This window comes from Gobius niger, assembly GCF_951799975.1.
Source record: "Gobius niger genome assembly, chromosome: 3".
NCBI lineage: Eukaryota > Metazoa > Chordata > Actinopteri > Gobiiformes > Gobiidae > Gobius > Gobius niger.
In genome coordinates, this window is record NC_136854.1 from 27,159,346 (window position 1) to 27,172,967 (window position 13,622).

At 40.5% G+C, this 13,622-nt stretch overlaps 2 protein-coding genes across 2 annotated transcripts; both read left to right on the forward strand.

Moving 5' to 3' along the window:
- Window positions 1–7,473: 7,473 nt before the first annotated feature.
- LOC306961066 (nucleoredoxin-like protein 1) lies at window positions 7,474–9,313 on the forward strand (the record flags this gene model as incomplete). Its single annotated transcript, XM_079553677.1, has 3 exons — window positions 7,474–7,709; window positions 7,802–7,891; window positions 8,935–9,313. 3 exons carry the CDS (start codon window positions 7,474–7,476, stop codon window positions 9,311–9,313), a joined length of 705 nt encoding a protein of 234 aa, XP_079409803.1.
- Window positions 9,314–11,779: 2,466 nt separating this feature from the next.
- LOC306961537 (nucleoredoxin-like protein 1) lies at window positions 11,780–13,551 on the forward strand (the record flags this gene model as incomplete). The annotated part of the gene is made up of 3 exons (XM_079554304.1): window positions 11,780–12,015; window positions 13,012–13,101; window positions 13,215–13,551. 3 exons carry the CDS (start codon window positions 11,780–11,782, stop codon window positions 13,549–13,551), a joined length of 663 nt encoding a protein of 220 aa, XP_079410430.1.
- Between the last annotated feature and the right edge of the window lie 71 nt (window positions 13,552–13,622).

The following is a 13,622-nucleotide window of genomic DNA, read 5'->3' on the forward strand; positions in this document are numbered from 1 at the left end:
TGTTTGTAGTTCAGTGGGAACAGGAATAAATATGAGCCGCACCTTTAAGATGCATTATGCAACTTTTCATGTTGAAAAATAAGTTGATATTTGTGCAGAAATATTTACTCAAGGAAGAGTAACGTTGCTTTGAAATAATTTGGACTCAAGTAAAGTATAAAGTAGTGACTCAAACAATTACTCAACTAAGACTAAAAAAGTACTATAGAAAATGTTGCTTGAGTACTATGAGTAACTGTTTCAGCGAAGAAGTCACATTTAGTTTCAATAACGCCATAAATTGTGAGAAACAAAGCATAAAATCATGTGGAAATTGAGATATTAACAAAGAAAATTCCAAGAAAATGTCATGAAAATACAACAAAATAATTCCAATGAACAAGGAGCACGAGACGAACTGCATCCCTTTATTGATCAAAATGAAGCATATGTCTTCATTATAGCATTTACTTCATCATTTTACTCAAGTAGAAGTACAAAGTATGGCATGATAAAACTACTCAAAGAAGTGCAATTTCTTCAAAAGGTTACTCAAGCACATGTACTTTAGTAAATGTAGCTGAGTACTCGCCTCTGTATTTGTGTGTATTTGACTTTGTACTGACCACCTGTATGAGAGTTCAGCTTGGCCCTTTACTTTCCATCACAGTGGCCTCTAGGACGCTCCAGGATCAATTGTTTTGCATAATAACCAGTGACAAATATCAACTCTTTGTTTTTGCAAACAAAGTTGCATACTGCATCTTCAAACAACTGAATTATTGTGACTTCTTTGCATTGATACACATTGCTGGGTTTCAGGCGACATCTCAGTATTTCATGGGCTTTGTTTAAGGTCAAAATTGGGGCAAGGGAAAGATTTAAGGTTAGGATTAGGGATTGACTTCTTTTTCTGACATTGCCCCCAGCCTAGACACTTAAAGTGTATATGACACATTAGACACAATTTTGCCCAAACATAGTTGACACAAATATATTTAAGATTTTGCCAAAAAATTTTTACCCAGTTTTTGTTTGTTTGACAATTTTTTGCCATGCAACCATGTTATATCAATGAGAAACGAGTGAGTCAGAATTCAATGGAACTTTCCCTCTATCTATGTCAATAACTTAAAGCAGAACTAAGTAACTCATGCCCCTAGAGGCCATAAGCGCCACTGCAGGCGTCGTAGCATGTTGCGTTTTTTCCCCATTAATTGTCCGTGAGAGTAAATACTACGCTGACAGAAAAGACAAAGGGAGAGAGGGATATTGTACATCCAAATACATTATCGACATAATTTTTTTTCACTCAAACTTGGCTGTAAATACTGTTGAAGTGGTTCTAGCCTACAGTTAGCTTTGCCTGTTGGCTCCTTCTTTGCGATTCCGACCTGGTGCAGGCAAAGTTGCAATTGTGACCCCCAGAGGGACTACGAAAAGGATTTATTGTTAGCTACTTAGTTCTTTTTTCTTCCCAACTTTTCTTTATTAAATTGCTGCTGCACTGAAATAAAATTATAATTATTACTTACAACAGAGACATAATTACTCAAAGATTCAAACCTGGCATATTTATTTCCCAGCCAATATTTTTGTTGAGAAAACGACTCTACCGCTATTGTGAAAATCATTTCATCATTTGTAAATCTTCCTAAAGGGCATTGCTAATGAAAATAATGTATAATTAAATTAATTCAAAAATATGATGTTTGTGTATGATGTTGTAAAACAATTACTTTCTAATTGGTCTAATAAGAATATACAGCAGCCACTTCTGACTGTTACGCACTGGCTATATTATAACTTCTGCAAAGTCTTCTTCATTTGACACTCATGTTTGTGGTGCCGTAGTTGTATTATTCCATTGTGTCTCTGAACAATAGTCTCTGTTTGATTGTGTGTCCACTTTGTTTGTTGTGGCAATGCAGCGTGCACCACGTGCCACTGCACACGTCTGTGACTCAGACTAATCCTGTTAGAGCTCCCTTCACCGCTATATTTACCTCAGCCCTCTGCGAGATTAACCTGGGTTTTTTTCAGCAAGTGCCTCTCAGATCAATAGCCACTTTCTACAGTGGGACCTGCAGTAGATCCAGACTCAGGCTATTGACTCCCCCTCGCTTCATTTCCTTAAAGGTCTGCTGCTGCCACGCATTTGATATCCGCTTTATTATTAAGCCCTCAGGAGTGACTATTTTGATTGGGCCGGCGGTTTGTGACGGTATATTCTGCTTATTTTGACATGGGGTAAAGATGTCAGTAGATTTTGAAGGTTAGACTTTGAAGGTTCTTTATAACAATTCTTAATAAGCACCCGAATGACGATCCCACTTTCAGTACACAAACACACATCACTGAGGGCTTGGATTAGGCTTTGAGAAAAATGACTTTGACAGTGTAAATCCGGGGAAGCACAACAAAGTAAGTTTCTCAGCTTCAATGTGACATTAACTATAACTGATATGAATGGTGACATCATATCTTTTTCTCATCCTGTATTCCTTTCGTCTTTTTGCGTTCTGAACTTGTCCAAAAATAAATTAAATCAATTAGGATTGAATTCTCGGTACATCGCGCTGCCGGAGCGTCAATGGTGTGGACCAGAGGTTGAGACGCGTCAGTAGCTCTCACTCAATATCCACATAAAACACTGCTGTCCGTCTACGGGACCTCTTGACCCACATGTCGTTCCCACCTTGCAATCCAATTTGTCCCGTTTCCTTATCCCTCATAGACTTAAAGTAATAAGATTGCTTGTTCTTGAGCCTGACTTTCTTGGCCTCGCGCACACATGAACAGGCAGGGGACACCTCTGCCCCCGAATTACGACAGTGCCACAACTACAGCGATCAGTAATCTCCCAGGCGAGCAGAGCAAATTACAGACACGCGGCTGAATGGCCACTGAAAGGGGTACGCGGCGAAATAGGAGACTTCACAGGATCTGAAAGAAAAACGGATAAAGTCGTGGACAGAGGGAGAGAGAGAAAGAGAGAGAGAGAGGGGGCTCAAAGTCAAAGGAACAACACAATGACTTAAAACAAGGATCTGGATCATCTCAGTGGGACCGGAGTTAAAGGTAAAACCACATTCAGCCTCCACTGCACAAACATGGGTGAAACAGAGGATGATTAGTGGTAGATAGTGTTTGTAGTGAAATACTTATAGGCTACATTAATCTAAATAGAAACAAAAGCTGCCATCACTGTAATTGCTCAAAAAAAAAGAAACAAACACTATACAATTTGAGGAGAAAGGTGAACAGAAGTATTGTACATGAAGCAATAGTTACTCAAGTGGAAGATGTATGAGGCTAAAATTTCACAGTTACAGAGGAAATATACTCAGACACATCCAAGAGAGAGAAGCCCAAAATGCCAATATTTACCACTAATGCCTAATGTTGGCCATCTTGACAACAATTCATCAAGAGCAATCGATTAACCTCCGATGTAATCCAGATAATTGAGAAATAACTTTGCTAACTGCCTGGGTCTGGCGTTGACCTTTTGCAGGGCTACAGTAAATCCTCCAGTTCGGCGCCCAAGATGCTGCTCTGTTTCAAACGTTTAGTTTTTTTTTTTTTTTTTTTCTTGCACAAGTTTGAAGTCCAACGTCTCAAATAGATCTGGCACAGCTTAAAGCCACACGGCCAAATCTCATTTGTGAGGTTATCGCTGTCAATTCACAGCCCACAGCAGCGTCTGCAGAGAAAGTGAAATACAGGCTGGGCACCACAGATAAAGCACTTTTCTGAGCTGTTGTTATTTCTGCTGCACAAATGCATTTCCCATAGGTTTTGGCTTCTAAATTATATTTATTACACAATTGCAGTCAGTACAGTGTTATCATTTATGTTGGGGCTGGCACAATAAATTGCCATTGACTCGAAATAACAATTTTAATGGTTGCAATGCCCAAATCGCAAAGGCCATGAGTTTAGGATGTGCAATATTATCCTTTGTAAAACAATACTCTGTATCCATGAAGCACTTTTATGTATAAAACAACACTGAAAAGCATTTGATAATTAGTAGATCAAATTTCAGTCTTCTGTTGAATGTTAAAGGCCCTTTACCTATTTCTTTTATGTTTTATTACAAACAATGAAAGAGGAAACCACTAAATGAACTTTAAGGGGTAACTTTCACAGAAATGCTGAACAACTAGCCTTCATGGAATTGATATGCTTTATACTGAAATAAGTTCACAATATACTAATGGAGGACAAAACTTTTTCTTTCACAAAAAAATAAAAATCAGGTATAGTGACTTTAAAGAAGAACTAAGTAACGTGTTTACCTTAATAAATCCTTTTTGTGGACCCTCTGGGGGTAAGACAAGTGTTAAGATTGGGGGGTCTTTCATCTCCCCTTGGTGTCTCTGGCCAGAAAACCACAATTGCAACTTTCCTGCCACCGGGTCGGAGTCACCAATACACACTAATAGAATCACGAAGAAGAAGCTAACAGGCTAACGGGCAAAGCTAACTGTGGGCTAGCGCCACTTAAACAGTATTTACAGCCAAGTTTGAGTGAAAAAAATATCTCCATTGTGTAATTGGATGAACAAAATCCCTCTTTCCCTTTGTCTTTTCTGTCAGTGTCGTATTTACTCTCACTGACAATTAATGAGTGAAAAACAGCAACATGCTTAAACTGCAGTTGTGGTTTAAATGCAATGCTAATCTCCCCTACACGTTTAATTTCTTCACAATTTTCAGGGAGCAAAGTAGAGCTTTACTAACACAATACTAACAACAACAGTCTGCTTGTTCACGACTAATAAAAAGGCATTAAAATGAAATGCCTAGCGGTGCACAAAAATCCCACTTGGATGCTTTCTCAGTTTTTTGGAGTGTTGAGCTATTTATCTTTGTATTATATATTTATTTATATTCCTACTGGTTTCTAAATGCAAATTGTTTTCATAGCTCATGCACTGTATCCTCTCCAGTTCACCATTCCAGATGTTTGTTGCATCATATGGGGAAGAAGTTACTTTCAGGAACGTCATTTTGCTTCAGTGGAGAAACTGCAGCAGCTGTTTGAAAATGAGGTGGTAACAAGGTTTCCAGTTTAGTGTAAGGCTTTCAGAAACCCGACACTAATTACCCCTGACGTGAGCTAAACGCAGGCGGCACTTGGGCTTTTTTTAGGTGATTAATACCAGATTATTTGTCTTGTTCTAATACATTTGAGTTGGGTATTTTTATGGTTTTGAAATGGTTTACACCTAGTTCAGACAGAATTTAGAAGAGTTCAAATCTATTCTATTCGACACCTTTTAAGACACATTTTATTCTTGATTTGATCTTGATCTTGGTCTAGGCCCGGCGGTAAATGCATTTTGCATGCCATACAGTTGCTCTGACATCAGCTGCATGCCCCCTATTGATCAATCTAAATACCACAGACCCCAAAATCAGAATACTTTGGTGAGAAGACAACTGGATATATTTTATTTTACATTTTAAAATCTTCATTGATTAGTATTTTGAAAAGGTCTGAACAGTGGTTACCGTAGCAACTCTACTCAGCACCTCCCCTTCAGATGTTGGGAGATGTTGTTTAGCCTCCAGTTTAGAAAATGACTTTAATTTATTTTTAAAATCGGTGTAATTTGATGAAGATGATGGGCCCGTTCTTCCACCTGGCGCAATACCAGCATTGGTCCAAAGAAGACTGCCATCTTACACGAGTGCAACGTTGCGCCATGTAACTGCGGCCGCTGGCTACAGAGTGTCGCTTATAAAAAAAAAAGAGGTTGACTTCTTGAACTCTTACAGGACAAACTACGAACTTTATATGTCCCCCTATGAGTTAAACACTTTCCGTGTCCCCAGTGAAAGCTCATCCTGTTGTGGCTGTGGTATCAAGGAGGAGACTCTCCACACAGCACACAAATGATGCAAACCTCTCCACCAACACCCCTTACCCCTTGCCTCGGCCCCCTGGAAAGAGTGCGGTAAATAAGGTTGTTCCTCTTAATATCGCCAGCTCATGTACAGGTGGAGCTGGAAGATTATAAGTGGCAAAGTCCAGTCTACAGACTGCTTTTAGAAACACAAGATTGGACCCAAAATCTATGTGATTGAAAGTAATCCTTGATTTAAGCTGAGCTTGGACTGGAATCTCTGGTCTGTTTTGGAGCAGAGAAAGGCATCACCACCTTTTTTCATGTGATGTACTGATCAACTGCATTTGACTGAGCTACTTTTACAAAATAAACATGGCATAGAGCTGCATATATTTTGAGGCTACAGCAACTATGGCACTATGGGAGCCACCAAGACAATATTTAAAAAAGTATTTTGCTTCCTCTTTGCACGTCTTGATATTTACCAAAATGTTTGCCGCTTGTTTTCAATTTGTGCACAAACATAACTTGTTTAGTGCACAAAGAGAAAATGCATAATAATTATACCTCATGCATAATAATTATACCTCAAACTTTACTGTAAAAATAACTTGCCAGCCCTGTCCAAAACTGGGGAGCTACTTTGCCTGGCAAGTTACTGGTAGATACTTCCACAAATCTAACACTGTGATTTAAAACCTTCCCTCCTGTGAACAAAACATCTCAATATGGCCTCTTTCACTTCAGCTCTAAAACAACTGTCCCTCTGATATCGTTTCTAATCCAATTCTCCCACAAGGAGAGACTTCTATGACACTGGAACTATTACTCACTACTGCACGTACTACTGTTCCTGGGGTATTCTTTTAATGAGTACATGAGTAATCACATCTTCTCTTATTCCCACTAGTGACGTGAAATTCATGACAGACTCGGATCTCTTGAACCTCTCTTTATAGTTGTCACTGATGGAACAAAAGAAACTGCAAAATGGCAGAGTAGGCAACACGAGCGAAAGTAGAGCTGCACAATATCCATCCATTCATCCATCCATCCATCCAGCCCCCTATGGCGCCTCCTGCAGGTAGTGGGTTCACGGGAGGAAGGCCTCACGATTAAACAGGGGCTTCTGAACCGCTCTTTGTCTGACCCGTCACCTAGAACCAGTTTGCCATGGGAGACCCTACAGGGGCACGAAGCCCCCGACAACATAGCTTCCAGGATCATTCGGGCGCTCAAACCCCTCCACCACGTTAAGGTGGCAGTTCCAGGAGGGGTGCTGCACAATATGAGACATAATAACGATATTTAGTTTTGAATCAGTCTTTTGCAGATGCATCATTATCGGCCGCTGGTGGAGATCACCCACTGCTCCTTATGGGTTGCTCAAGCGGTGATGTTTTAATGGCACAAAATGTGTAAACCTAAATCAAATATAAGACGTCAATGATTTTGCGACATACTGGGCCTTAATCCAAACATTTTGTGGCAACTTTTGACTCCCTGCGATCAGATGTCAGAAAATTATTCAGCCTTATTTATGCACTGCCGTTTTGTGAGATAACGCACAGAGATGGTTATTTGCCTATTTTTTTCCTCAGGTCACTTTGCCATAATCCAGTCTGTCGTGACCATGGTGGACATGTTTCTGGACCATGTTTTGGTGGAAAACAACTGGGACCAGGATGAGCTGAACACGGAGCGAGAGATCACAGGCATCCTGGAGAATCGCATTCTCCTGTTGTTCTTCGCGGCGGCCGACAACGCCAAGTGCAAGGAGTTTCTGCCTGTTCTGAACGACTTCTTCACGAGGTTAAAAGACCCAGCCTACATCGAGTACCCCAAACTGATGGCTCTCATCTATGTCAGGTGGTGTGAAAGTTTATTTTTCGATGTATATGTGACAACAATCGCCTACAAAGTCATTTATAAAAGTAAACATTACTATCTATCTTCTTCAGCGTGGACCAAACTGAAGAGCAACAGGAAAGAGTTCTCAAAGATCTGCACAAAAGGACCCTGTTTTTGCCCTTTGAAGATCCATACAGACAGTGAGCATTTACCAATCTCGCCATACTGAAACAATAAACGCAACTCTTCTTTTCATGTGCTGAACTCAAAGACATGAAGCATTTTCTCTGCACACATTCCTCTCAAATATTCAAATACTGTATATAAATTATTCAGATCTGTCTAAATCTGTGTTAGTGAGCACCAGAGTTAATTTCGTCAACTAAAATATTTAGTCATAATTTTAGTCATATTTTTGCCAAGAAAAACTGGACTAAAACAACATCAAAAGTTGTTTATGAGACTAAGATATTTTTGTCAACTAAAATATGACAAAATAAAAATGAAAAGAAGAGACTAAAATAAACCAAACTTCCAATGTTTTGGAAGAGCCTTTACACATCAGTGCCAAATGAACAGCTCTGTGCTTTGAGGAAAAGCTCCATAAAGCAGAGGACCTTGATTAAATATGATCATAATACAAATTATAAATGCAAAGTTGACTAAATTCGTCTTAAATTTATTCGACTAAATTACATGCAATTTTAGTCGACTGAAACTAGACTAAAATAGAAGAGAATTATTTGACTCAATCACGACTAAAACACTGGTGAGCACTTCTCCTTTTGCTGAGATAATCCATCCCACATATCAATATGCTGATTAAACCGCATGAATGTTGAACAGGTGCACCTTTGGCTGGCCACAATAAAAGTCCACTCTGAATTCAGCTTTCACTAACATGGATCTAGACAGATTTGAGGATAATAGGTGAATGTTTTTTTTCTTCCTCTTTTAAGTGCTAAAGGATTTCTTCCATTGGTAGACAATTGTAACAACTCAAATCAAGAGTAAGGTTAAGTTCAACACTGTTCTTTCCTTGGATTACTTCTGAATGATATATCACACCGCACTAGACCAACACCAATCCAACTAGCTTATCTTTATATTCCAAACACATCAGCCCTGAGGACTAAATGCTGACATGCTGCTAATACATCCCAGTCACGAACAATGAACTTTGTCCCTTCACCTGCCACAGTGGTCGTAATGTTTTGCCTGACTGATGTGTCTTCTCTCACAGGCAACTCCAGGCCAAGTATAAGATCACAGAAATCCCAACAGTGGTGGTGCTTCGTCCTGATAGCTCTGTTCTTTCTCCAAACGCGGTACAAGAGATTTCCCAGTGCGGCTGCGACTGTTTCAGCAACTGGCAGGAATCAGCTGGTATAGTGGAGAGGAGCTTCATGTTGAACGAGGAGTTCGACAACCTCAATTTACGCACTGCCACTGACCCTGTGAAGCGCCTCAAGTACAAGACAGAGGACGATAAGAGGAAGAAGAGGTGGTGGAAGCCGTGGACCAAAGGGCGAGCGACGCAGGACGAAGAGGAAGAGGCAGACAGAGCTTGGGATTCAAAAAGAAAAGAAGGAGACACTAAAGGAAGATGGAGGCTAATTTAAGAACATATCTCTTTGTCTTGAACAGTGTGCTTATGGCAAATCTCTCTGTAACACATTGACACTTAAGTAATAATCTGTGACTATAGGACACTGTTTTCTTGAGTGTGAACTCTGCTCCACTACAGGGTGTTGTGAGCTAAACAGTATTTCACTCGTGCAAGAAAAATGTAAAGCAGTGTTGACTGTTTCTCCATTAATACCTCACTGACATGTCACTGCTGTGGATAAAACAGCAAAATCCTGATGTCTGTGACGTCGTGATGAGCATGTGCTGGCACCTGCTCTGATGAGTATGTTTGATGTGTAAATTACATAGCATATTCAACACTGTGTAAAGATGATATGTTTTTTAATATTGTGTATTGGTGGGTTGCAGGTTCTAGAATATGATGATGGCATCGGACCCAACGGGGGGCAGGAGCCACTTTTTCCTAGTCGTAGCTGAAAAGAAAATGTATGAATTCGAAAAATTATCATTAACATCAGTCAGTGGTTCCATGATCTCTCTGTACAAGACCAAAAATGTCCTCAAAAACAAAATAATTTTTCCTCTATATAACAGTATAGGCCTTTAGAACGCTGTGATGTCACCTGCAACCCAGCAATTTCTGCAGAGATTTCACTGACGGTTGTTTTCAATGTATTTCTCTGTCACACTATCACAGTCAATACAATCCATTAGTTAGTATGCGGCAGGACAATTGTGTAACTCAGTCTGGGGACATTATTATGACCGGTGAATGGAGCTCCACATCTGACGAAAACCTTCTTGTGCATCACTGTGTTGTTCACTGGTGAAAGAAATAAAGGCCTCTCAGTGACGGGCTTCATTTTTGTCTTTTGTGTTTCAGTAAGTCTGTGATTCGCTCATTTATGCTGTTACTCATGAGCCTCGATAAGTACAGGCTGTGAGCACTGCATGTGCCTATCCCGCTGTCACCTTGTCCCTCAATCCCCCTCTCACACTCACACACACTCACGCACGCACACACACACACACACACACACACACATAGACACACACCGGCAGAGCAGCCCTGGCAGCACCGAGAGATGTGGTCGGTGAACAAATGTGACACGAAGTGACCGGCTTGTTACAGAGTCTCATGCAATTCACAAAGGTTTGAGACTGAAAAATCTTGAAGGTTGTTCCTGGTAGATTTGCTACTGCCACATCGGGAGATAACATTCGTAAGAGGTAAGCACCTGTTGGGATTATGGGATTTGATATAGAGCTAGATATGTTCTAATGCTGAATACTAATTTGAAGTCCACAAACTTTTGAATTATAGCCGTTCTATTCACATTTGACCTAGAGACACCAATGAAAACACAGTTCTTCTCCTGAGACCTACATTGCCAGAGCTCAATTAATCATCAAACTTAGAATCGTCCTGAGTATCACAGTGTTATGTTATGAACAACAACACCAGCAGTCATGGGGAATTCTCTATTCGTGAGATCCTTGAAGCTTCTAAGAAACATTGTGGTTGCAAAATGCTTTTCTTTTTAATATAGTCTAATAAGTATTTACAAACATTGTTAAGATATATATATTTCAGCTTACTCCAACAGCTTATACCATTATGACCACCAGCACATTTTTTCTGTCCTGAACTCAACTGCAATGTCCAATATATAGAGAACTATCTATCAAAACAATAAGCTTCATGTCTTCACCAGTTTAATCTACAGAATCACCTGTCACTGGTTCAAAACCTTTGGATCAGAACTGCAGTCATGGAGACGCTCAAACTGTGCCCAAATTATTTTTCCTGCTTAGTTTTCCTGCCTCTAACACAAAACCTTTAAGTAGCGACTGAATCCCACTGAAACCACTTTTGAAAACTTATTTGTAGTTTTTCCGACAAAGTGTGGCAATAATTTTAAAATCTAGATTCAGTTCTCTGTGCATATTATAAACACATCACATAAGCATTAGCTGCTAAAGTAGCATGAACACGGTTACAGATCTATGCAGTGTTTGCAGGTTTTATACATGGTAAGTCCCCATGGTAACTGGATATTTTGTTGTTTGCAGAGGACACACATAATTAGGGTTGGGTGGGTACCATTCTGGTTGTTACTATGTTAGCATGAAAAAATAAATAACTAATATTCCTTAGTGTTGTTGAAGTCATGAACCTGGACTTCAATATTTGGGGTCCTGCATTTTTGGCACAGCATTTATTGCAGTACCGTACTTTTAATGGTACCCAGCTAAAGAGAGGTTGATATGCCACTCTTTTTTTTAAAAAATGTTTTATCGCAATTCATGTCCTCTTGTTTTGCAAGAGGAAACTAAATCCAGCTGCTCGTCCTAGAAGGTTACACTTCACTGTGATTGGTGAATAACCACTCTCACTCATTGTTATTTCATTCATTGTGCAGGCCGGCCCACAGGTGCCACAATGATGCCATAATTCATTGTTACAGTTTGTCTGATCAGTACAGACCTGTTGGATCATGGTGGACCTGTTTGTCGACCGGGTCCTGGTTAAGAACAACAAGGACCAAGATGAACTGGACACGGAGCGGGAGATAGTCAATCGTCTGCAGAACCGCATCTTGCTGCTCTTCTTTGGCTCGCTGACGTGTGACAGGTGCCAGGAGTTTGCCCCAGTTCTCAGCGACTTCTACAAACAACTCACTGACGAGTTCTACGTGGACCGCTCCGCTCAGCTGGTCCTGCTCTATGTCAGGTATGATGAGACGTAGTATCTATTATGTATGGCTGACTATACATTATAAATAGTATTCACTGAGATTCCACATTATTTTCATTGGTGGTAGAAAAAATTTATTATCGTGTTCCCTAAAGCCACACCTGGAACATTCCAGGTCATATGTTGCTACGTCACAAGATCAACCCAGCCATACCCAACATCCTCCTACTGATCATCCGGACATCAACACTCAAAATCGAGGATTTGTACCAGATATATTTAAACCTAACGCAGAACGTTAGAGTTGTAGAGCAAAGCAGCAGCATCTGCATGAAGACGAGTCAGGTCAGACGAGAGGCAAGTGCGCTCACACTCAATTAAGTAATGTATACAAAATTGGATCTAAATATCAATTTTTAGACTTTGTTCAACTTAAAACAATCATAAATGGTCCTGTCTTCATAGTTCAGAAAGAAAGGGGAAAAAAAATATTTTAATATGTAAATACACTCACAAAGCAGTGTCCTTCACTGTCCTTTCATTTCTCTAATGGAAAAATGACTAGCCCATTTTTGCGCCGTGCTACAACGGGAGAAACATAATCTCAATGCAAAACATCTTCACTCAAGGACAGATGACTATTTCTGACCTTGATCACGATTTCTCCTTAGAGAGAGAGAAAATGATCACACAGTTCTCTGAGCTCTGTGGTGAAGCAGAAACTGGCCCCTGTGGAAGAGGTGGCCATCACTGCCTCATGCCCCCTACATGAAGTCTGAACAGGGAGGAGTGTGCCCAGCAGCAGACTGCTGTCCCAGGCTGCTCCACAGACAGACTGAACAGAAGAGGATTCATTGATACTGTGTCTTTTAACATTTTAGTGTACTATTTAGTCATTCTGCTTGAATGAAAGCAACAGATCTACGGTCCTCGAGCTTAAAAAAAAGTCCAAATCTATCTCTAAGTCTGACAGGCACAGGAGTAGTATGCATCTATGTGAATAAAAAAAAGAGTTGTAATTTGTTTATTTAGCATGGACCAGTCAGAGGAAGAGCAGGAAAGCTTCCTCAAAGAACTGCCCAAGAAGTGCCTGTTTCTGGCCTACGAGGACCCCTACAGGAGGTGAGTGGGAGTGGTCAGAGCTGTTTGCCCAACCTGCTGGTGGCTGATTGTAATGCAAATACACACTAGCGTTAGGGTAAATTGACTCTATATTAAAATATGCTTGTCCACAGGGAGTTGGAGGCCATGTTTAATATAGAGGAGGTGCCCACTGTGGTCGTCCTGCGTCCGGACAGCTCTGTACTCATCCCAAATGCTGTGGAGGAAATACTGCGCCTGGGCCCAGACTGTTACAAAAACTGGCAGGAGGCGGCACAAATAATTGACAGAAACTTTATGATCAGTGACGACATCAGCGACAAGTCTATGAGGAGCCTGACTGACCCCATGCGGAGACTCAAGTACAAAGTGGAAAACAAGAAGAAGCAGAAGCGTAAAGGATGGGGAATGAGGAAGGATGCAGAGGCGGATGGAGGAGGAGAAGATGGTGGAGCAGTGTCACCTTGGTGACAGAGGCCAAGAAAATAGCACATTATTAGTGACTGAAGAGGTCCCTAACGCTGTGGTAATTGGTCTTTTAA